This window comes from Phyllopteryx taeniolatus, chromosome 5 (genome assembly GCF_024500385.1).
Source record: "Phyllopteryx taeniolatus isolate TA_2022b chromosome 5, UOR_Ptae_1.2, whole genome shotgun sequence".
Lineage (NCBI taxonomy): Eukaryota > Metazoa > Chordata > Actinopteri > Syngnathiformes > Syngnathidae > Phyllopteryx > Phyllopteryx taeniolatus.
Genome location: NC_084506.1, coordinates 3,910,782 through 3,935,539, shown reverse-complemented (window position 1 = coordinate 3,935,539; position 24,758 = coordinate 3,910,782). Strand labels below are relative to the sequence as shown.

General features: G+C 44.2%; 1 protein-coding gene across 3 annotated transcripts in view; it reads left to right on the top strand.

Annotated features, from left to right (window-relative positions):
* vps4a (vacuolar protein sorting 4 homolog A) overlaps positions 1 to 24,349 on the top strand; it is a 55,121-nt gene extending 30,772 nt beyond the window's left edge. For 2 of the 3 annotated variants that reach the window (XM_061772984.1, XM_061772983.1), the window contains 4 exons: positions 7,420 to 7,501; positions 8,507 to 8,726; positions 16,700 to 16,840; positions 20,792 to 24,349. In XM_061772984.1, the coding sequence (XP_061628968.1) occupies positions 7,420 to 7,501; positions 8,507 to 8,726; positions 16,700 to 16,840; positions 20,792 to 20,893 (545 nt within the window). In that variant the 3' untranslated portion in view covers positions 20,894 to 24,349. Of the gene's footprint in view, positions 1 to 7,419; positions 7,502 to 8,506; positions 8,727 to 9,725; positions 9,791 to 16,699; positions 16,841 to 20,791 lie in introns of those variants that run through there. The other variant, XM_061772985.1, reaches the window with a different exon arrangement.
* The last annotated feature ends 409 nt before the right edge of the window (positions 24,350 to 24,758 follow it).

Here is a 24,758-nt window from a genome sequence, read left to right as displayed (position 1 = left end):
AGAAAAAGCTCTTTGTCAATGAAAACTAAAAAGCCAGGCTGAAGTCTGCAAAAGACTATTAGGACGATAGACCACAGAGGAGATGGAATAAAGTTATCTTCTCTGATGAGTCTAAATTCCAGCTTTGTCCAACACTTGGCCATCTAATGGTTACAAGGTTGGCACTGGGTCATGAAACCTCTTAGCCAATGGGGCTAAACAGTACAAAAATCTCCTAGCCCCACTTGTGTGTAGTTAGCCACATCACATGTGTTTATGTGGCCAAACCTTTAGCCACACTTGATGAGCCAAGGATGAATGAACATGGAACCCAAGAGCGTTCCTCAGGCCCAAACCCTTCCCAGTCCACCGGGTACTTGAAGCCACGACCACAGCGGACATCCAAAATCTTCCGGACGTTGAAGGCTGGATGATTGTCAATGAGCATTGGGGTCGAGGGGGCTCGGCCGGAGGGCTGAGTGGACTGGAGGAAACTGGCTTCAGGAGGGAGACATGAAAAGTGGGATTGACGCGGAGGGAGGCTGGGAGCTTGAGGGAGGCTGGGAGCTGGAGACAGACAGCAGATGGTTTTATCACCTTCTAAATCTCGACGGGCCCAATGAACCTGGGGGCCAACTTGCGGGAATCCACCTAAAGGGGGAGATCACGGATGTACAGCCAGACCTTCTGTCCGGGACGGACCCCGGGGCAGGGGCGTGGTGTCTGTCAGCCAGACGGCGATTGCGTAGGGCAGTGCAGGACAAGACGACTCTGGCATTCTTCCAGACAGCATGGCAACGGCGAAGGTGGGCATGAACCGAAGGGACAGAGACCTCTCGTTCCTGGGAATGAAACAGTGGGGGTTGATACCCATAGGTGACCACTAAGGGCGACATCCTATTGGCAGAGAAGGTGAGGGACTTATGGGAGTATTCAACCCAGGGGAGGTGCTGGCTCCAAGAAGCAGGATGGCGGGCAGACACACAGCCACGTGCTGACTCCAAATCCTGATTAGCTCTCTGATTAGCCATTGGACTGGGGATGGTAACCTGAGTAGAGGCTGGCATAGGCACCGAGAGCCTTACAAAATGCCTGCCAAACCCTGGAGGTGAAATGGGATCTCTGACAGAAACAATGTCAGCTGGGATACCATGGAGCTTGAAGACATGGGTAACCAGGAGATCAGCTGTCTCCAGGGACGAAGGAAGCTTGGGAAGGGGCATAAAGTGGACCATTTTGGAGAAACTATCCACCATCGTTAGGATAACGGTGTTCCCATTGGAAGGCGGCATACCCATGATGAAATCAATGGCCAAGTGAGACCAGGGTCACCCGGAGACCCATAGGCCAACAATGGGAGGACTTCCCCCTGGAGCAAACTGACCAGGAGGCGACAAACTCCTTAACATCACCAGCCATCCCACGCCCCCAAAAACGCTGCTGTAGGAACTGGAGCGTTCGGTTACTCCCAGGATGACAAGTCAACTTGGAGGCGTGTCCACACTGGAGGACCTGGGAGCGAACTAGCTCTGGGACCAGAAACAGGATCAGGTTGTTGTCCTTTGGCTACAGAACCGCCTGCTCGATATACCACACTGGTGCTGCGATGAAGCAGGAAGATGGGAGGATGGCTTATGGGTCCTGCTCCTCTTGAGGGGAATCATGCATGCGGGAGAGAGCGCCCGGTTTGATGTTGCGGGTGCCCGGGCGATTGGAGAGAGTGAAGTTGAACCTTCCAAGGCAAAGAGCCCAACGAGACTGACTGGAGTTAAGCCATTTAGCTGACTGCAAATAGGTAAGGTTTTTATGGTCGGTGAGTACCAGGAACGGAACCTCAGCTCCCCCAGCCAATGTCTCCACTCCTAAAGCGCAGCCACGACGGCTAACAGCTCTCGGTTGCCGACATCGTAGTGCTTCTCTGCCGGGTATAGTTTTCTGGAGAAGAAAGCACAGGGGTGTACCTTTTAGTCCTTGGAACTTCTGTGGGAGAGGGCAGCTTCTACTCCCGAGTTGGAGGCATCCATCTCAACCACAAACTGGAAAGAGGGATCGGGATGGACAAGAACAGGAGTAGAGGTGAACAGCTGCTACAGGCGATTAAAGGCTGGGTCCGCTTTGGGGGTCCAGGAGAATGGAGACGTTGTTGAGGTGAGTTGAGTGAGCAGTGCCGCAACCTTGCTGTAGTCTCTGACGAATCTCTGGTAGAAATTTGCAAAGCCCAAAAACTGCTGGAGTTTTTTTGCATGTGGTGGGTACTTGCCATTTAGCCACTGTCTCGATTTTAACTGGCTCTGGTCTGAGCTGTCCCTGATTAAGAATGTAACCTAAAAAGCTAAGTGAGTGAACACTGAATTTGCATTTTTTTGTCCTTGACAAATAAATTGTTCTCCAGGAGGCGCTGGAGCACCAGTCTGACGTGTTAGGCATGTTCTTCAGGGGTTCTGGAAAATATCAGTATGTCGTCAAAGTTTTTTTTTTTTGACTTTTTTCTGACCGCTTGACTGACTGGGAGCATATCCTGCCGACACTGCTTATACAGAGGAAAAGCAGACGTAGAAAGCATGCGGACGTAAAGGGGGAAGGGTGCGTGAAGGAGGATGCTAAAGCCACGCCCCCAGTAGGTATATAGCGCCGGGGTGTGCATTGTGCAAAACAACATTGGTCGGGCTAAGGACCCCCGAAAATGGCACCTTGGAAGAGACACGCTTACGAAGCACAGTTCAAACTGCAAGCTATCAGTTACGCGGAGGAACATGGGAATCGAGCAGCCGCGAGAGAATTCAAGATCAACGAATCCATGGTTCGCAAGTGGAGGAAGCAGGAAAACCAGCTTTGCCAAGTCAAGAAGACGGAGCTGAGTTTCCGCGGAGAAAAAAAAGAAAAACAAGGCGAGGAAGACCAACTCGAGCAATGGATTAATGAGCAAAGAACAGCCGGGAGAAGCGTCTCAAGTCACCATTCGACTGAGTGCAATAACTCTGCCATGTGCAGCAAGTGAGGAAGCTTCCCATCATTCCGGGACTCCAACCGCTGGACATCTGTGTAAACAGGGTGTTCAAAGTGAAGTTGCGAGCGGCGTGGAAGCGATGGATGACAGATGGCGAACACAGTTATACTAAGACTAGGAGGCAGCGCCGGCCGAGTTGGATGGATATATATAAAAAATATCAAATATATATAAATAAATAACTGAGGACCGGGCCTGGCAGCGACTGAACTCTCCTCACAGTGGGTCTGAAAAAGCGATTAGTCCAAACAAAAGTCGCTGGGAAAAAGCCAGGGAAACAGGACAGCAACGATGTCAAAATGAAAGAACCAAAAATTACTCCTAACAGGAACAGTTATGGCGGCACGGTGGCCGACTGGTTAGAGCGTCAGCCTCACAGTTCTGAGGTGCGGGGTTCAATCCCCGTCCCCGCCTGTGTGGAGTTTGCATGTTCTCCCCGTGCCTGCGTGGGTTTTCTCCGGGCACTCCGGTTTCCTCCCACATCCCAAAAACATGCATTAATTGGAGACTCTAAATTGCCCGTAGGCATGACTGTGAGTGAGAATGGTTGTTAGTTTCTATGTGCCCTGCGATTGGCTGGCAACCAGTTCAGGGTGTACCCCGCCTCCTGCCCGATGACAGCTGGGATAGGCTCCAGCACGCCCGCGACCCTAGTGAGGAGAAGCGGCTCAGAAAATGGATGGATGGAAGGAACAGTTATACTGTGTCACAGTGGACTTTTTAAGATGCCGCTGTGGTTTCTTAGTATTTTAAGGGATATTTATTGAGAATCAAAGTCGATCAGTCGAACAGAACAAGGTTTCCAGAAGGCAGTGAGAAAAGAAGACAACAAAAGACACAGCACTAGCTGTAAAAAAGAGGAGAAAAGTAAATCAATATATACCCAGACAATGACACATTAGATAAGAGTGTTGTATGGGGCGGTAGTGTTACACCCTGTGAGGGAAGGGACAGGGCAAGATAGGACAGGTGGGGAAGCATTGCAGGACAAGGGTCGTGAAACCCGGCTGTACAATCGCAGGGCACATACAAACAAACAATCATTCGCACTCACATTCACACCTACGGGCAATTTAGAGTTGTCAATTAACCTACCATCCATGTTTTTGGGATGCAAACTGTAGGCCGGTCCCAAGCCCGGATAAATGCAGAGGGTTGCGTCAGGAAGGGCATCCGGCTTAAAACCTTGCCAAACAAATATGAGCGTTCATCCAAAGAATTCCATACCGGATCGGTCGTGGCCCGGGTTAACAACGTCCGCCACCGGCGCCGTCAACCTGCAGGGCGCTGTTGGAAATTCAGCTACTGTGGGTCGAAGTCAAAGAAGAAGAAGAAGAGGTGGAAAGCGGGTTCTTCGGCAGAAAGAGAAGAGGAAAACACAGAGCCTAGAACTGAATGTGGGGACTTTGAATGTTGGGACTATGACAGGAAAATCTCGGGAGTTGGTTGACATGATGATTAGGAAAAAGGTTGATATATTGTGTGTCCAGGAGACCAGGTGGAAAGGCAGTAAGGCTAGAAGTTTAGGGGCAGGGTTTAAATTATTTTACCATGGTGTAGATGGGAAGAGAAATGGAGTCGGGGTTATTTTAAAAGAAGAGTTGGCTAAGAATGTCTTGGAGGTGAAAAGAGTATCAGATCGAGTGATGAGGCTGAAATTTGAAATTGAGGGTGTTATGTGTAATGTGATTAGTGGCTATGCCCCACAGGTAGGATGTGACCTAGAGGTGAAAGAGAAATTCTGGAAGGAGCTAGATGATGTAGTTCTGAGCATCCCATACAGAGAGAGAGTCGTAATTGGTGCAGATTGTAATGGACATGTTGGTGAAGGTAATAGGGGTGATGAAGAAGTGATGGGTAAGTACGGCATCCAGGAAAGGAACTTTGAGGGACAGATGGTGGTAGACTTTGCAACAAGGATGCAAATGGCTGTAGTGAACACTTTTTTCCAGAAGAGGCACGAACATAGGGTGACCTACAAGAGCGGAGGTAGAAGCACACAGGTGGATTACATCTTGTGCAGACGATGTAATCTGAAGGAGGTTACCAACTGTAAGGTAGTGGTAGGGGAGAGTGTGGCTAGACAGCATAGGATGGTGGTGTGTAAGATGACTCTGGTGGTGGGGAGGAAAATTAGGAAGACAAAGGCAGAGAAGAGAACCATGTGGTGGAAGCTGAGACAGGACGAGTGTTGTGCAGCTTTTCGGGAAGAGGTGATACAGGCTCTCGGTGGACGGGAAGAGCTTCCAGAAGACTGGACCACTGCAGCCAAGGTGATCAGAGAAGCAGGCAGGAGAGTACTTGGTGTATCTTCTGGCAGGAAAGGAGAGAAGGAGACTTGGTGGTGGAACCTCACAGTACAGGAAATCATACAAGGAAAACGGTTAGCTAAGAAGAAGTGGGACACTGAGAGGACCGAAAGGAATACATTGAGATGCGACACAGGGCAAAGGCAGAGGTGGCAAAGGCAAAACAAGAGGCATATGATGACATGTATGGCAGGTTGGACACTAAAGAAGGAGAAAAGGATTTATACAGGTTGGCCAGACAGAGGGATAGAGATGGGAAGGATGTGCAGCAGGTTAGGGTGATTAAGGATAGAGATGGAAATATGTTGACTGGTGCCAGCAGTGTGCTAGGTAGATGGAAAGAATACTTCGAGGAGTTGATGAATGAGGAAAATGATAGAGAAGGGAGAGTAGAAGAGGCAAGTGTGGTGGACCAGGAAGTGGCAATGATTAGTAAGGGGGAAGTTAGAAAGGCATTAAAGAGAATGAAAAATGGAAAGGAAAGGTCCTGATGACATTCCTGTGGAGGTATGGAAGCATCTAGGAGAGGTGGCTGTGGAGTTTTTGACCAGCTTGTTCAATAGAATTCTAGTGCGTGAGAAGATGCCTGAGGAATGGAGGAAAAGTGTGCTGGTGCCCATTTTTAAGAACAAACGTGATGTGCAGAGCTGTGGCAACTATAGAGGAATAAAGTTGATGAGCCACACAATGAAGTTATGGGAAAGAGTAGTGGAGGCTAGACTCAGGACAGAAGTGAGTATTTGCGAGCAACAGTATGGTTTCATGCCTAGAAAGAGTACCACAGATGCATTATTTGCCTTGAGGATGTTGATGGAAAAGTACAGAGAAGGTCAGAAGGAGCTACATTGTGTCTTTGTAGATCTAGAGAAAGCCTATGACAGAGTACCCAGAGAGGAACTGTGGTACTGCATGCGGAAGTCTGGAGTGGCAGAGAAGTATGTTAGAATAATACAGGACATGTACGAGGGCAGCAGAACAGCGGTGAGGTGTGCTGTCGGTGTGACAGAAGAATTTAAGGTGGACGTGGGACTGCATCAGGGATCAGCCCTGAGCCCCTTCCTTTTTGCAGTGGTGATGGATAGGCTGACAGATGAGGTTAGACTGGAATCCCCGTGGACCATGATGTTTGCAGATGACATTGTGATCTGCAGTGAAAGCAGGGAGCAGCTGGAGGAACAGTTAGAAAGATGGAGGCATGCACTGGAAAGAAGAGGAATGAAGATTAGCCGAAGTAAAACAGAATATATGTGCATGAATGAGAGGGGTGGTGGGGGAAGAATGAGGCTACAGGGAGAAGAGATGGCAAGGGTAGAGGACTTTAAATGCTTGGGGTCAACCGTCCAGAGCAATGGTGAGTGTGGTCAGGAAGTGAAGAAACGGGTCCAAGCAGGTTGGAACGGGTGGAGGAAGGTGTCAGGTGTGTTATGTGACAGAAGAGTCTCTGCTAGGATGAAGGGCAAAGTTTATAAAACAGTGGTGAGGCCAGCCATGATGTATGGATTAGAGACAGTGGCACTGAAGAGAAAACAGGAAGCAGAGCTGGAGGTGGCGGAAATGAAGATGTTGAGGTTCGCTCTCGGAGTGACCAGGTTGGATAAAATTAGAAATGAGCTCATCAGAGGGACAGCCAAGGTTCGATGTTTTGGAGACAAAGTTAGAGAGAGCAGACTTCAATGGTTTGGACACGTCCAGAGGAGAGAGAGTGAGTATATTGGTAGAAGGATGATGAGGATGGAGCTGCCAGGCAAGAGAGCTAGAGGAAGACCAAAGAGAAGGTTGATGGATGTCGTGAGGGAAGACATGATGGCAGTTGGTGTTCGAGAGGAGGATGCAGGAGATAGGCTCTCATGGAAAAGGATGACACGCTGTGGCGACCCCTAACGGGACAAGCCGAAAGGAAAAGAAGAAGAATACTATATGAATATAATATGAATGTGGCCCCTGAACTAAAATGAATTTGGCATCCCAGGTTTAAGCTCATGTTAAAGACGATCAGATCACATTTTGTGAACCAATGTATGCAGAAATCCAGATAATTCCAAAGGGTTACCATATTTTTTCTTGCAACTGAATATAATATAAAAGCTTGAAGTGCTGATTGTTTTAATGTATGTGATCTTATAGGTGTGGGAAACAACAACGATGGCATTTTGGTGTTGGGAGCCACCAACATTCCCTGGGTGCTTGATGCTGCCATCCGGCGAAGGTCAGAGGCCACTTTCTAAAAAAAAAAGTGCTTTCTTTTTCTGTAATTGAGCACATTGTTCTATGGACTTAAAGTGAGTGAGGTGTGTGGCAACTTTTTTTGACATAAAGGAAAACAGAGTATTGTCTTTAGAAATAGGTCTCGGGAGTGCTTGCCTACCCATTAAGTGGGAAATTTAACAACCATTTAACTGTAGTTATCTGGCTATTTCTGAAAATATTTTTGTGAGCAAGCCTTTTTGCAATTCTGGCCCACAATTATGAAACAGCGGGGCTAATTGACATAACCACCCCCATAATGAGTTTCTGACAGCTGACATGATCAGGCAGGCTGGGTGTTTCAAAATTAAAAGAGCCGCTGATTAAAATGTTTTCATTGTCTTTAAGCTTAGGGTACTCATTTGTTTTCCACACTTGGGCTCTGTTTCTACTAGTAGAAGGAAGCAGTCACCGCAGAGCAAGGTGGAAGAAGAGCCCAAGATCCAGCCACTTGTCATTCTAAACAAAGCTACGCTTGCCATTTGGCAAGCTGTATGCGGGCTCACTTGTATATCATTTGGATAATAGCATAATCATCATTTGAAGTAATTTTTAACTTACTGTCATAGTATCAATCAAAACACCAATGTAAAATTTTCTTTTTTTCTTTGTATCTTGTCATTCATCCAGGTCATGGTAATCTGCACAGGTTGAATTGAGGCAGCTGTGCTCTTCTTGTTTGTTCAATTTGTAGTGTTTTTTGTCTTGTTTTCCAAAAACGTTAAAAAATGACTTGGGCAATTATGCTATTAGGCTAACAATACGTCTCTTTTCAATTGTCATATATAGTTACTTGCATTTTGAAAGGCTTTATCGCTATTACTTGTTGATATTCTGTTCCCTTTTTGTTTTTTTACTGTCATTTTTGCCAGCTTGATCTTTTCTACTAGACAAGGATGAAAAAATTGATTATAGCACTCTCCGGTTAACAGCAATGATTGAGTGGAACTTGTCTGTTGTTGTTCAGATTTGAAAAGCGTATCTACATCCCTCTGCCGGAGGAGCCAGCCCGGGCTCAGATGTTTCGCCTACATCTGGGCAACACGCCTCACAGCCTGAGCGAAGCTGACTTGCGGCAGCTTGCTCACAAAACAAACGGCTATTCTGGTGCTGACATCAGCATCATCGTACGAGATGCACTAATGCAGCCTGTCAGGAAGGTCCAGTCTGCAACACACTTTAAGAAGGTGAGACCAGAAGAACCTAGTCTTAACAAACACTTGTCACATAGATTAGTCCTTAAATAATGTGTAATGATTTTGATTAAAAAGCTCGAGTAAAATTCTTGCATCCTACTACCGGTCTCACGTGCATACGTATAACTTTCTAATAAAGACGGTAAAATTGCTTCAAGTAGCGGCTAACACGAAGTAATTTATTTCTTCCAGACAGAACACATGGAGTTCTTTCATCTAGGAGTTATTTACTAACTTTGACTAACAGAAGGAATAACTGTGACATGAAAAAGGGCTAATATATGGGTAATATCACATAGAGGGCCAGTCAACCCCCCGCCGCCTCCACCCCCCTGTCAACGATTGGGTTTTGGGCAGAAAAACTTTCAGAAGATCCCACCAGTTAACTTCACCAAATTGCACATTTGGGACCTTTTTTCAGTTTGCGTGATTGCTAAATTGCATCTCGTCGCACTTGCCTGCGTGCATGAAGTCACCTTTTTTTCACTGCAATCTCCTTCTGCATGCTATCCGGTTGTGAAGAAGAGAGCGTCGTCTCGATTGTAGTTATGAATCCCATTTGAGTTAAAAGCGACCCGCTGCAATATGATTGGCTGCCTTCTGCAACATGATTGCCTGCTTTTTTCAGATATATTCACTATTATCCACAGCGCCGTCGCATATAGGCAAGTACACTGTGTGTCTGCCCACCACGTACCTCTATTGACCTTGGCCCGCTTGGACCAGTACAGTACAAATTAACAAGCATCCCAAAAATTTGGGTCAAAAAATGTGTTTTTTTTGTTTCAGACTGAAATATTTTTATCACTGAAACATCCATTAGACAGGATGTTGTGTTGACTGACATAAGGAAAAACCGGGACAGGCTCACGCTTGACTGCCAAAAGCAGCCAGTTTAAAAGCGACACAGAGGGAATGGAATAAGTGTGACTATTTGGACCGTGTTCACTCGACTAATTGTTCATTGTTCATTTTAAATAACATTTAAAGCTGTCATCTGCTTTGGACTGCTGGTGAGCAAGCTAGCGAGCCCGCACAAGCCTTGTAAAGTACCGGTAAGCTTTTCTCCTATCGCCGGAAGTCACTCACAGCTTTTCTTTTTACACACTACATTATCAATATCAGCAGCTATTTGTCACAGGAATAATTAAAAAAAAAAAAAAAAGGTCAATATCCAGGTATAATCGTCATCTCAAAATTAACAGGGTGTGTGATTTCGTGTATGAGTGTGTCGTGTACAGTATAGGAGACCCCCATCCCTGATTGACTGCTTAATTTGTCTCTTTTCTGTTTCACTCGTTATAAGACCGAGTCAGCTATCTGTCTGTCCGCAGTTTTTTAAGTAACCTTCTCAATCCTGAGCTGGGTGTCAGAGTTCCATGCTGGAAGTCAGAGCTCTGAGCTGGAAGTTAAAAATAAATAAATAAAAATAAAAATTTAAAAAAGTAAAACAAACAGTAATTGTGATTTTGCAAAAAAAAAAAATGGTGGTGGTGGTACACTTATGCAATAATTTTTCAATTAATTCATAGTGTTAGGAGGCTTCCCTATGAGCTGGCCCCTCTGAATCAAGCACATTTTCAAATAAAAGTAAAGCCTTTTTATTTTGTCAGCCACTGCTAGTTTCAGACGATTTTCTTGTTCACAGTAAAATAGTTGTCAAATAACATCTCGAATCATAGAGCTAAGATGGAACTTCAAGACTATTTAGACTCTACAGATTGGACTGTCTTTGAAACTTCATGTGCCAGTTTGGGTGAATATACAGACACTATTGCATCAGCTTCTGTGAAGACGTGCGTGTACCAAAAAAGACATTTAGCATGTTCAATAACAGCAAGTTGTGGTTCATTGCCAAACTAACTAACTTCGCCAGGCTAAAGAGGGCACCTATCGGAGTGGGGACAAAGCCCTGTACAATCAGGCCAGAAACGAGCTGACTAAAAGAAATCATCAAAGGAAAGTGAAATTTTGCAGAAAAGATGGAAAACCTGTTTCCTGCTCATCACTCTGCGTCAGTTTGGCGAGGATTACAATCACTGACCAACTCCAAGTGATCATCCCCCCAAGCAGAGAACAATAAAGGACTGGCTGACAACTTGAATACCTTCTATTGCAGATTTGAAAAGGACACTTTCACACCCCACACTCACGCAGCCGCACCACCGACGACCACTGTCACTCCTCTGAATCCCTCTTCTGCGTTTACCAATTACGAACAGAACGTGAACCATGTCTTATAACAACAAAACATCAACAACGCGGCAGGCCCGGACAGTGTGTCCCATCCTGCTTCAAACGCTCCACCATCATCCCAGTCCCCAAGAAACCTGCAATTTCAGGACTGGATGAATACAGAGCTGTCGCCCTGACATTTGTGGTAATGAAGTCCTGTGCATGCCTCATGCTGGACCACCTCAAGAGCGTCGTAGCTCCCCTGCTGTTTGTATCAAACAAACAGGTCTGGGGATGATGCAGACAACATGGGACTGCACTTCATGTTGGAACACCTTGAATGTGCAGGGACCTACGCAAGGATTCTGTTCATGGACTTCAGCTCTGCGTTCAACACCATCATCCCCAAACTCCTCTCCTCAAAGCTTCTCCAACTCAAAGTCTTGCCTGTCATCTGCCAGTAGCTCTGCAGCTTCCTGACTGGTAGGACACAGCAGGTGAGGCTGGGGGACACCACCTCATCCACATGCATCATCAGCACCGGGGCCCCCCAAAGATTTGTCTTCTCTCCGCTGCACTTCTCTGTCTACACGAACGACTTCACCTCAACGCACCCAGCTGTCGAGTCCTGAAGTTTGCAGACGACACCACAATCATCGGCCTCATCAAAAACGGTGATGAGTCTATGTATCGACAGGAAGTATAGGGACTAGAGTTTTGGTAGGGCCAACACAACCTGGAGCTGAACACTCTCAAGACGGTAGAGATAATCGTGGACTTAAGGAAACATCCTTCGCCACAGCTGCCGCTCTCGCAGTCCAAGTCCCGTGTGTCAATCGTCGAGACCTTCAAGTTCCTGGGAATTAACAGTCTCTCAGGACCTGAAGTGGGAGACCATCATCAACTCCATCCTCGAAAAGGCCCAGCAGAAGATTCTGGCGAACCACGGCCTGCCACAGGAGCTGTTGAGTCAGTTCTGCACAGCAGTCTCTAAATCGATTCTGTGTTCATCCTTCAGTCTGGTTTGGTGGTTCCACAAAGGACATAATCAGACTGCAACTGACAGTCAAGGCTGCCGAAAAAGTTTTCAGTACCCACTTACCCACTCTTGATGACTTGCACTCTGCCATGACTAAGATAAGGGCATGCAAAATCCTCTTGGACTCTCCACATCCTGGTCACCACCTATTACAGCTCTTTCCCTCAAGGAGGCGCTATCGAACAACAGCTTCTTCCCGCTTGCCATTAACTTCTTAAACAGTTGACTTACAATTTAATTGTAATATGCTGCATATTTTGCACATCGCTATCGGGACACTTGTACGTTATTCGTACACTCACTGTTTTATCACGCTGCACTATTTGCATATTGTTGTTGATTACTACTGCCCATTTATGTGATTGAGAACTCTGCACCATTTGCACAATCGTCACTGTAACAGATCATTTCACTATTAGTCACTTTAAATTTCTCTAAATTGCTTGAGGATAGCATCATTTGCACAATTGCCATTATATCATTGCTCAATGACTCTCCATACTCATGTTTTTATGTCTTAAATATTAGACTTTCCACCGATCTGATCGGTGTTATCGGTATCGGCCGATAATTAGCATTTTATGCTGATCGGCTTTCATATCATAATTCGCCGATCCGATCAATGACGTCATCGATCGGCTCCGCAAAAGACATTTAACTCTGCATCGCCGTCGCGTATGAATCCAAAAGCTAGTTTATTTTTAGCCTTGTCACGTGTCTTGTGGCGCAGTACTGTAACTATCTGAAGGCCAATAAAGTTTTTTTTCAATCTTGTCGGTGAAAAAACACGTCATCGGTGTGGGACTATTTTGCGGTGTCTCAGACAAACAAGACGTAAGTTATTTGCAGTCTGTGCACAACTGAAGTACGTTGTGGGGAACGTCATCTAAATGCTTCAACACAAATTTGAGCAGGCACCTGAAGAATGTACACGAGGAGGAGCATGCCACGTTCAAGCAACGCAGCGTGAAAACAAAAACAAACAAAAAAGAGGAAAAGCCAAACATGCGCAAACTCTGGACAACACCCGTCCATATACCCGGGACAGTGAGAACGTTAGAGTAAGCATGTCATTAACAGTATTTATTTATTTTATTTAAGTAATTTAATTGCAACAAAGTTATTTAATGAAAGTAAGTTAGCACCCATTATTTCTGTCATGTTGTAATGTTGATCTGACCTAAATCCTCGCATGCCCCCAAGAGGTCATTGATGTTTTAACTTTTGTCTAAAATACTAGAGAATAATTTTGAGCTGGGCTGGGCTCAAGCACGCCTGCGACCCTGGTGAGGATAAGCGGTACAGAAAATGGATGGATGGATACAGCACTCAGTATACAGTCCACAAGTATATACAATAAATGAACAAGTCATGTAAATTATTCATTACTCGTGCCCTCACTGTAGTAGTCTCGCCACGCTGCACTATTTGCATATCTGTGGTTGACCCATACTGGCCACTCATGCCAGAGTAGCATCTGCTCCATTTTCACACAGATTGAGGAGTATCTGCAACATTTGCACAATCAACATTGTCCCAGATTATCGCACTACTCGCTTGAAGTCTCGGCGCCCTTTGCACAATGGTCATTGCACCGGACTATTGCAATATTAGTCTTTCGAACTGCTCTAATTGCTAGAGGACTCTGCACCTTTTTGCACGATTGTCAAAAAAATTAAGTAAATGTACCGGCATTACCAGATAACTAGCAACCCTTTATTGCTCAGTGACTGTTTTTTTTCCTCAATGTCTTTCTGTCTCAAAGTGTCCTCTGTCAATTGACTGTCTGTTGTCGTACTAGAGCGGCTCCAACTACTGGAGACAAATTCCTTGTGTTTTTTCGACATACTTGGCAAATAAAGATGATTCTGATTCTGAAATGGAGACATTGCTCCATCTTGTTATCGTTTTTTTTAAACTTGATCGGTGATCGGCCCTATAAATCCTGATCGTGTAAAGCCTACTAAATATATGTTTTGTCATAGTGGCTCTTGTCATACGAGAGTGTTTCCAACTACCCGAGACAAATTCCTTGCGTGTCTTGTAACATACTTGGCAAATAAAGCTGATTCTGATCACTGTCCAAGTTAACCTCATGAACTATTGTATGCCATGGTCTTGCTGTACTGCCTCACAAAACGGTGTGACCAAATCATCTGCGTTGGTCACACCATTGCTACAATTTAAAAGGTTACTGTAGAGCCCTGACATAACAGCATTCTTAACTATTTACCATAACGCATTCTTAACATCTATTTACCGTAAAGCTCGGCATGCTGGGAATACCTCCGACATTGCGCGGTGACTTCATTTTTTACCCACTTGAAAACATGGCAGCTTGCTATCTGAGTAGGTTTGCGTCGGCGATGTTTTTAACTATTTGTAACTTGCTTTTATCAAGTTGTTGCTTTAATAAATGTTTAAAAATAACTAATGTGCTCAATAGAAGACTGAACTCCATCTTTGTAAATTACATGTTTACATCAATAAAAACAAGTTACCATTAAGTACTTAAAAACATCACCGCAATCCAGCTCTGATAGCAAGCCGCCATATTTTTAAGTGCACACACGATGCACCATGCCGAGCGTCGTTGTAAATAGTTGTCTTCCTGGTGAGGTGTTACGGGCACATCCCACCGAGGTCCTGGGACGACACAGGACACGGTGGTAAGACTACATCTCTCGGCTGACCTGGGAACACCTCTGGATCCCCCCGGAAGAGCTGGATGAAGTGGCTCCGGAAAGGGAAATCTGGACTTCCTTTCATTAAGCTGCTGGATGCCGGGACCCGACCCGGTATAAGCGGAAGAAAATTGATGGATGGATTGCTTCATTAATTCACATACTCAGAGTGATTACAAAACTAAACGTTAAAATGCAAACACAAAGAGTCATTAAAAAGGTGTAATACAGTCAGGTCCATAAATATTAGGACATTCACAGATCTCTATTGACAGATCTCTTCTTTTTGGCTCTAATCACCACCACAATGAATTTAAAATGGAACAAACAAGTTGTGCTTTAACTGCAGACTTTCAACTTGAATTTGACTATGTTCACACTACACATCAATTCAGAATTTTTTTGTTTGTCCCTCGTGGTGCCATTGTGGACTGTTTACAGCGGTTTGGCTGTGACATTTATTGAAGAATGCCTGTGCTTGATGGTTGCGCCCATTCGGCAGCATGATTGCAGCAGCACCCTTTCTGATGAGGGGAATGTCGGCGCTGTTTGACTGTCGGCACTTGACAGGTGCTTGTTGTTTTTGCACCTTGATGGGCAGCATTTTTGCAACAGCCCTGTTTTGTTCCGCGGAAATGTCAACACTGTTGGACTGCCTGCAATGGTGGCCTTCGACTGGATGGATGGCTGGGGGAGCTGAGCAAGGAGCGTCATCAAACGTGGAGCATGGAGGATATGTGTAGATGAGGGAGAGCCGGCGCTTGAACCTCATTTTAAAGGGCCCCAATTTATCAGAAGTTACGCAATGTCTATACCAGGGGTGTCAAACTCATTTTTCTCTTGGGCCGCATTGTAGTTATGATTTCCGTCAGAGGGCCGTTAGAACAGTGAAATGTTTAATCACCAAATCATATTACCATTACACAACAAATTGAGGGATAAGTAGTTTTGAAATCAGAAGACAAGGATAATAGTTTGTTCAAGTATTGTTTAACTTACTGTAGAAGAAGGGTTTGGTAACAGAAAAATGCAATATCTCAACATTGTTTATTATTATGACAATTTGGAATTTGGGTACAGATTTTAGCAAAGATCACGGAAGTTGACGAGCATGATTTGCTTTCGCAGGGGCACATAAAATGATGTGGCGGGCTGCACCCGGGCCTTTAGTTTGACACTGATGGTCTAGACAGTACAATTGTCCAAAAATAGTTTCCAGTTGTTACTTAAACCGCCGTTGACAAAGTCTGTTCGTTCCAGAGTTTGCCGCTGTTGTTTACTGTCGCTGTGGTGCAATATAGGCAGAGACTGGGACACATCGATTTTTTATAGCCAATGGAACATTCCCATTAATGGCATGGATTGACACGCGACAGCCATGTTGAGTGTGGCGACATTTCCAGGCAATGCCTTGAAAGTGGCGGCCATGATGGCAGGAGTTTATCTATTGAATACAGCATAGATAGCATTTGCGCCAAGTCAGAGCATGCGGAGAGAGAGAGAGCGCAGCGGCGGCACAATGACAAAGTTTAAGAGGAGTACAGTACGTGGCTCATGAAAGCAGCACGCTACAACGACATCTTATTGTCACCATGACCAACCACATCAGCATGGTAATTTTGCATGGAATTTAAAACTTTTCAAACATTTTCAAGCTTTTTTTATATATTTATTTACAATAACTTTGTACTGTACTGGGCATTTTAGGCCATGAAAAAAAGTACAAAACAATTTTGTACTAGACAGTAATATCGGCGCATATGCCTGCCAAAAAAAAAAAAAAAAAAGTGCTTAAATATAACAGACAATCGGTTGCACCAGTGGACCGTTAAACCGAGTTTCCACTGTAGTTCCAAATGGTTTAGCACGATGCAAAACGAACAATAACGGATAAAAGAAAATGGGTGGAAAAGTACAAATAAAGGATAAAGTGAGAGGAGCTCTTATAACAGGCTGCTGACTTACAGGGGGCTTCTTTCTTTATATATTATACATATACCATACACTTATACATCTGTATTTATGTATCATAACTACATCCACTCATACTGTTCCCACTCTTGCAGATTCGCGGCCCGTCCCGCAGCAACAACCAGGTCATGGTGGACGACCTATTGACGCCTTGTTCCCCTGGTGACCCTGCTGCCCTAGAGATGACCTGGATGGATGTGCCAAGTGATAAGCTACTAGAGCCAATAGTCTGCATGGTGAGCTTTGCACACATTTCAGGAATCAGTACAGGAGTCACCTTATTGGCTTGAATTTACACTGCATTCCACTTATCGTGCAAATGATATATTTTTCAGATTTTGCTAAATAGTTGATACAAACGACATTCTGCGTAATTTTCAAGTCATCCACAGTCAGAATATACCGTAATTTCCGGGCTACAGGCGGCAACTTTTTTCCCACGTTTTGACCTCTGTGTCTAATATAGACATGCAACTTATTTATGGATTTTTTTTTTTTTTCTCGGGTTCACAAGCTTTTTGCCGCCAATAAATTTAGCGTTATCACATCAGACCAATGAAATTGCAATGTACATTATCAGGGGGCATGTTTACTACTGTGTTCCATCACCTTTCCTTTTAACAACATTCATAAGCGTTTGGGAACTGAGGACACTAAATGTTGAAGTTTTGTTCGTGGAATTCGTTCCCATTCTTCCTTGATGTAAAAACTGCAGTAGCTCAACAGTCCAGGGTCTCCGTTGTCGTATTTTGCACTTCATAAATGTGCCATACATTTTCAATGGGAGACATGTCTGGACTGCTGCACTAATACTCTCATTTACTACGAAGTCACATTGTTGTAACACGTGCAGAATGTGGCTTGGCATTGTCTTGCTGAAATGAGCACACATTCACAACAAAGTTTCTAGAGGGGAGAGAAACAAAGACAAAGCACTAATTGTAAACAGAGAGAGAAGTAAGTGTGTGTTTTGGATCGTCATCGTGCTGCGGAACCCAAGTGCGCTTTAGGTGACAAACTGATGGCTGAACATTCTCCTTCAGGATTTTCTCTTAAAGAGCAGAATTCATGTGTGCATCAGTCACAGCAAGTTGTCCAGGTCCTGAAGGAGCTAAGCAGCCCAAGACCATCACCCTACCACCACCATGTTTAACTGTTGGTATGATGTTCTTTTTCTGAAAAGCTGTGCTACATTTACGCCTAAAACGAGACACACACTTTCCAAAAAGCTCAACTTTCATCTCGTCAGTCAATATAATATTCTCGCAAAAGTCTTGGGAATCTTTAAAAACAATTCGCTGGAACCATAAAGCTTTCGAAATGGCTTTTTTCACCCCTTCCAGACTAATAGATGCCAAGAAATTTATTTCTCAGCTGTTGTGGAATTTCTTTGGCTCAGGTCATTTTGTTGCATCTTTTTTTAGATCTTTTGTCCGACTTGATTTTGTTGGGACAGATTCTGTTTAAGTGATTTCTTGATAGAACAGGTCTCGAGGTAATCAGGCTTTGGTGTGGTCAGTGAAAATTAATAAAAATTTGTGATTAACCACAATGAATTCATGATTTAACAAGGGGGTAATTACTTTTTCACACAGGGCCAGGTAACAAATAGTTTTGTTTTTTTTCCTGAACAAATGAAATTACCGTTTAAAAACAGCATTTTAAGTTCAATTAGGTTATAGTTGTCTGATAGTTACGATTACGGTAGAGTGACCAGACGGAAGCCACTTCTCACTAAAAAGCACATGGCAGCCCTCTTGGAGTTTTCCAAAAGGCACCTTAAGGATTCTCATACCTCCTGAAAGAAAATTCTCTGGTCTGAAGAAACCAAAATGTAACTTTTTGGCCTGAATTGCAAGCGTTACATCTGGAGAAGAGGAGGAACTGCTAATCACCTGGCTAACAGCATCCCTAGTTTGACGCATGGTGGTGGCAGCATCATGCTGTGGGCTGTTTTTCTGCTGCAGGAACTGGGCGACTAATCCGCATAGAGGGTAAGATGCCAGCTGCTAAATATAGAGAAATTCTACAAGAGAACTTGCTCTGGAACTCAGACTAGGGTGTTGATTCACCTTCCAACACGACAGTGACACGAAGCACACAGCCAAGATAACAAAGGAGTGGCTTCAGGAGCAGCCTGTGAATGTCCTTGAGTGGCTCAGCCAGTGCCCGGACTTGAATCCAATCGAACATCTCTGGAAGACCTAAAAATGTCTGTCCACCGACGCTGCCCATCCAACCTGACTGACCTTGAGAGGATCTGCAGAGAAGAATGGGAGAAAATGCCCCAAAACAGTTGTGCCAAGCTCGTAGAGACATACCCAAGAAGATTTCAGGCTGTGATTGCTGCCAAAAGTGCTTCAACAAAATGTTAAGCCAAGGGTGTGAATACTTATGTACTATGTTTAAATGTTGTCATTACAGTTGTACAACTGTCTGAAAATATGTTTTTACTTTGTCATTATGGGATATTTTATATAGATTTTTTTATTTTATTTTTTTAAACAAAATGATGCTCAAATCACCTTTAGAATGTCTAACAGCAAAATGTGGAAGAGGTGAAAGGGTGTGAATACTTTCTGGTGGAACTGTACATACATACAGTGTATGTGTGTGTCATAAGAGCATTTTTAAAACTATACAATGGCGCGAGGCATGCTGGAAAATCCTCTGTTAGCAAACCGCCATGTTTTAACGATGACGTCACCGTCAAAATATGGCAGCTTGCTGTCAGAGGATATCCCAGCATGCATATCATCGTTGGAAATAGTTTTTAAAATGCTGTTTTATGTTTGTCAGTCCCTTAATCTGCTAAATAGTTGTAATTATGAGAATGTTGAACCTTATGTGTGTTTATCCCCCTGTGACTTTTGTCGTTGTCTTGGCTTTTTTTTTTTTCGGCTTACGTGTCAATGTGCATGTGGGAGGTGGAGAGTAACTCTTAAAACTCTAGGGTGCATCACAGCCAGAATATTAAACTATAAATATTATTTAGCATTAATCTTTTCATTGCTTAATCTAAACAATTAAATTCGAAATTATAGTCACATATTAAAACTGTCTTTTCCATCATATATACATGGTTTTATACCTTATTTCATAGTGAAATAATTGCTAACCTTTACTATACGTATATGTATTATACGCACTTTTGAAGATTTTGTGGGGGGAAAATACTGCACATTATATACGAAATTATGGTGTGTGTGTGTGTGTGTGTGTGTGTGTGTGTGTGTGTGTGTGTACGTGTTCCAATTCCAATGAAGTTGGGACGTTGTGTTTAACCATATAAGCAATGTCTTTTTCATGGACGCCCCTACTTATTTCAGCAAGACAATGCCAAACTACATTCTGCACGTGTTACAACAGCGTGGCTTCGTAGTAAAAGAGGGCGGGTACTAGACTGGCCTGCTTGCAGTCCAGACCTGTCTCACATTGAAAATGTGTGGCGCATTATGAAGCGTAAAATACGACAATGGAGACCCCAGACTGTTGAACAGCTGAAGCTGTACATCAAGCAAGAATGGGAAAGAATTCCACCTACAAAGCTTCAACAATTAGTGTCTTCAGTTCCCAAACCTTTATTGAATGTTGTTAAAAGAAAAGGTGATGTAACACAGTGGTAAACATGACCCTGTCCCGGCTTTTTTGGAACGTGTTGCAGCCATAAAATTCCAAGTTGATGATTATTTGCTAAAAACAATAATGTTTATCAGTTTGAACATTAAAAGTCTTGTCTTTGTAGTGTATTCAATTAAATATAGGTTAAACATTATTTGCAAATCATTGTATTCTGTTTTTATTTGTTTAACACAACATCTCAACTTCATTGGAATTGTATATATATATATATATTTCCCAAGTATCTCTCTGTCTCCTGAAGTACAGACTGTGAGTACTTTTGCTACCTCTGATGTAAACCAAGAGTCAAAAAATGTTGGACCTGCACTGTAAATACCAAAAATAATTTTATCTCCTCAATTTTTATTTATTTATTTTTAGGTTAAAGGGGAAAAGGATTGCTTAACCTTTTCATGGGTTTCCAAATGGGATACATTGCGGTTGTCAATGACTAACACTACATTTTTAAAGTTTGCACTGGTGTAGAACTGCCACACATCACACTGGTTTATGATCATTTTGTGAATAGGAAGAACGTGATGTTTTTCTTTTCTTTCCACTTGCAGTCAGACATGCTGCGGTCCCTCTCCACCACTCGTCCAACAGTCAACAGTGAAGATCTGCTCAAGGTCCAGAAGTTCACAGAAGACTTCGGGATGGAGGGCTGAGTGAAAGACCCCCCCCCCCCCCCCCCAGTGTTTTTAATCCTTGGAGAGTACTGACCAAATGCTGCAACAGAAAACTTGGTGGGACGCCCCATTTTAGATGATGCGGCCTTTAAAAAGCTGCCGCTGCTAACAACGCACTGTGAGGTGACGAGGTATCTAACAGAAGGATTGTACATTTTGTTGCTATTCTGGTTCACTTTGCATTGAAGGAGAATGACAAAGATTCAAAACGTGTTTTATTTAATGTCTGTCTTAGTGTACATGTCATGTTATTATTTAGTTATTTGATGAAGCGTGACATTTATATATCAACGCTTGCCTCTACTGTCTCTATGTGCATCAGGTGTTTTACTGTTACTGGTTGGTACATTAAATACTAATTGATACTAAAAAGCCTATGCAGCAAAGTCTGCCTCTGATGATAAAATGTACACAAGTGGACAAAAATTGTTGGAACCCCTCTGTTAATGAAAGAAAAACCCACAGTGGTCACAGAAATAATTTGAATATGACAAAGGTCATAATAAATAAAATTTCATGAAAATTAACCAATGAAAATCAGAAGCCACTTTTTGAATTGTGGTTCAACAGAAATACTAAAAAAAAAAAAGTGAAACATCCATTTTCTTCCGCTTATCTGAGGTCGGGTTGCGGGGGCAGTAGCTTTAGCAGGGAAGCCCAGACTTCCCTCTCCCCAGCCACTTAGTCCTGCTTTTCCGGGGGGACCCCAAGGTGTTCCCAGGCCAGCTGGAAAACATAGTCTCTCCAGCATGTCCTGTGTCGTCCCTGGGGTCTCCTCCCGGTGGGACATGCCCAGAACACCTCAGCAAGGAGGCGTCCAGGAGGCATCCTAATCACATGCCAGAGCCACCTCATGGCTACTCTCAATGCAAAGGAGCAGCGGCTCGATTCTGAGCCTCTCCCAGATGACCGAGATAGGAGAGCCCGGACAAGCTGGAAACTCATTTCGGCCGCTTGTATCCGGGACCTTGTTCTTTTCCTCATGACCCACAACTCGTGACCATAGGTGAGGGTAGGAATTTAGATTGACCAGTAAATTGAGAGCTTTGCCTTTCGGCTTAGCTCCTTCTCCACCACAACAGACCGATACAAAGTCTGCATCACTGCAGACGCTGCACCAATCCATCTGTCGATCTCCCGTTCCATTATTCCCTAACTCGTAAATAAGACTCCAAGATACTTGAACTCCACTTGAGGCACGATCTCATTCCCGACCTTTTCCGACTGAGGACTATGGTCTCTTATCATCCCAACTGCTTCACACTCTCCTACGAACCACTCCAGTGAGAGTAGGAGATCCTGGCTTGATGAAGCCAACAGAACCACAGAAAGCAGCGATGCAATGCCTGAGGCCACCAAACCGGACCCTACACCTCGGCTGTGCCTAGAAATTCTGTCCATAAATGTTATGAACAGAATCGGTGACAAAGGGCAGCCTTGGTGGAGCCCAACCCTCACCGGAAACGAATCCGACTTACTGCTGGTAATGCGGACCAAACTCTGACACTGGTCGTATAGGGCCTCAACAGCCCGTATCATCGGGTTCTGTACCCCATACTCCCGAAGTACCCCTGACAGGACTCCCCGAGGGACATGGTCGAATGCCTTCTCCAAGTCCACAAAACATGTAGACTGGTTGGTCGAACTCCCATGCACCCTTGAGGACCCTGCCAAGGGTGTAGAGCTGGTCCACTGTTCCACGGCCAGGACGAAAACCACACTGCTCCTCCTGAATCTGACATTCAACTTCCCGATGGACCCTCCTCTCCAGCACCCCTGATTAGACCTTACCTGGGAGGCTGAGGAGTGTGATCCCACTGTAGTTGGAACACACATAGGGGGACCACCACCCCAGTCTGCCAATCCATAGGCACTGTCACCGATGTCCATGCAATGGTGCAGAGGCTTGTCAACAAGGCCCGACAACATCTAGAGCCTTTAGGAAGCTTTTTTACCACCTCAGTGACCTCAACCCCGGAGATAGGAGAGCCCGCCTCAGAGATCCCAGACTCTGCTTCCTCATGGGAAGGGATGTCAGTAGAATTGAGGAGGGCTTCGAAGTATTCTCCCCACTGACTCATAAAGACCCAAGTCCCATCCCCGTGTCCTGGTGCCAAGGGCACATATGGACACCCTTATGCTTGAAGGTGGTGTTCGTTATGGACAATCTGTGATGAGCACAGAAGTACAATAACAGAACACCGCTCGGGTTCTGAACGGGGGGGCCGTTCCTCCCAATCACGCCCTTCCAGGTCTCACTGTTATTGCCCACGTGAGCATTAAAGTCCCCCAGTAAAATGATGGACCCCCTCCAAGGACTCTAAAAAGGGTGGGTACTCTGAACTGCTGTTTGGTGTACAGGCACAAGCAACAGTCCGGGCGCGTCCTTCCACCCGAAGGCAAAGGGAGGCTACCCTCTCGGAGGCTACCAGGGTGAACCCCAATGTACAGGCGACAAACTGGGGGGGCAATAAGTATACCCACTCCTGCTCTGCGCCTTTCACCATGGGCAACTCCAGAGTGGAAGAGAGTCCAACCCATCTCAAGAGGACTGGTACCAGAGTCCAAGCTGTGTGTGGAGGTGAACCTTCCTATGTCTAGTTGGAACTTCTCGACCTCACACACCAGCTCAGGCTCCTTCCCTGCAAGATCGGTGACGTTCCACGTCCCTAGAGCCAGCTTCTGTAGCCGGGGATCAGATCGCCAAGGACCCTGCCTTCAGTTTTTTAAAATAATTCTGTTGAACCACAATTCAAAAGGAATTTGTTTTTCATTGGTTTGTTTTCATTAAATATCAGGTTCAAGTTATTTCTGTGACCACTGTGGGTTTTTCTTTCATTAACAGAGGGGTACCAACAATTTTGCCCAAGTGTAAAAGCTGCATTTCATGTCATAAGCTATTCAATCAGCTTTGCTAAAGGATGTAAATTATACTTCTTCTATTCATGGTCAACACAATGTCCATTTGTTAATGATTTAGCACTGTCGTTTATGTCAAAGGAGATGGCGCAAGCACATACAGTATTTGTAGCAGTTTCTGCTGATGATTTGGATGCATACACTTCCTACAGCATAACAGTATTTAAGCTCACTCAATTATTACTCCAGAATAGTTTAGTTGATGAGTCATAGTGGATGCCCAAGTCCCTCCTCTCTTGGAGAAGGCTTAGAATCACATAAGCGCTGGACTATTTTTTAACTATTTATTATTTAACTTTATGTATCCCTTTGTTAGCTATCATAAATTGACTGAAGATTGAGCCCTCATGGTAACAAGAATTTGGATATCCCTAACAAGCTGTAAGTGATGGACTATGTATGCTCTGAGAATATCAGTGAAGTGTGATCATTAATTGTCCCCGTAGGGCCCTATTAGACAAATGGTTGTGAACATTACTATTAATTTAAGTTGCATCAATAAAAACTAACATTTCAGTTGTTTGGACACTTTTTAACATGTATCATCAAGAACAAAGTCATGAGTATCAGCTACATTGGGTATTTCTGCCATTTATACTTTATATTGAGGGCAATCAAGCGGGGGTTAATGGGATGGAAAACTTGCAGTAAATATATTGTACCTAATATTCCCGAAGTTGAGATTAATAATTTTTGAAATACCGAATGTGACTTTTTCTATACGAATTAAAGAAAATTAGCTGGGAATTTTGGGTAATTTATTCTCGAGATACAGGGGCATGAAAAAGTATTCTTACCCCTTAAACGTTTTCACGTTTTTCCACCTCACAACTACAAACATAGTTTTTTTAATTATGATTTTATGTGATCGGCCAACACAAAGTACCACATAATTGTAAAGTGGAACTGAAATTATGCAGATTTC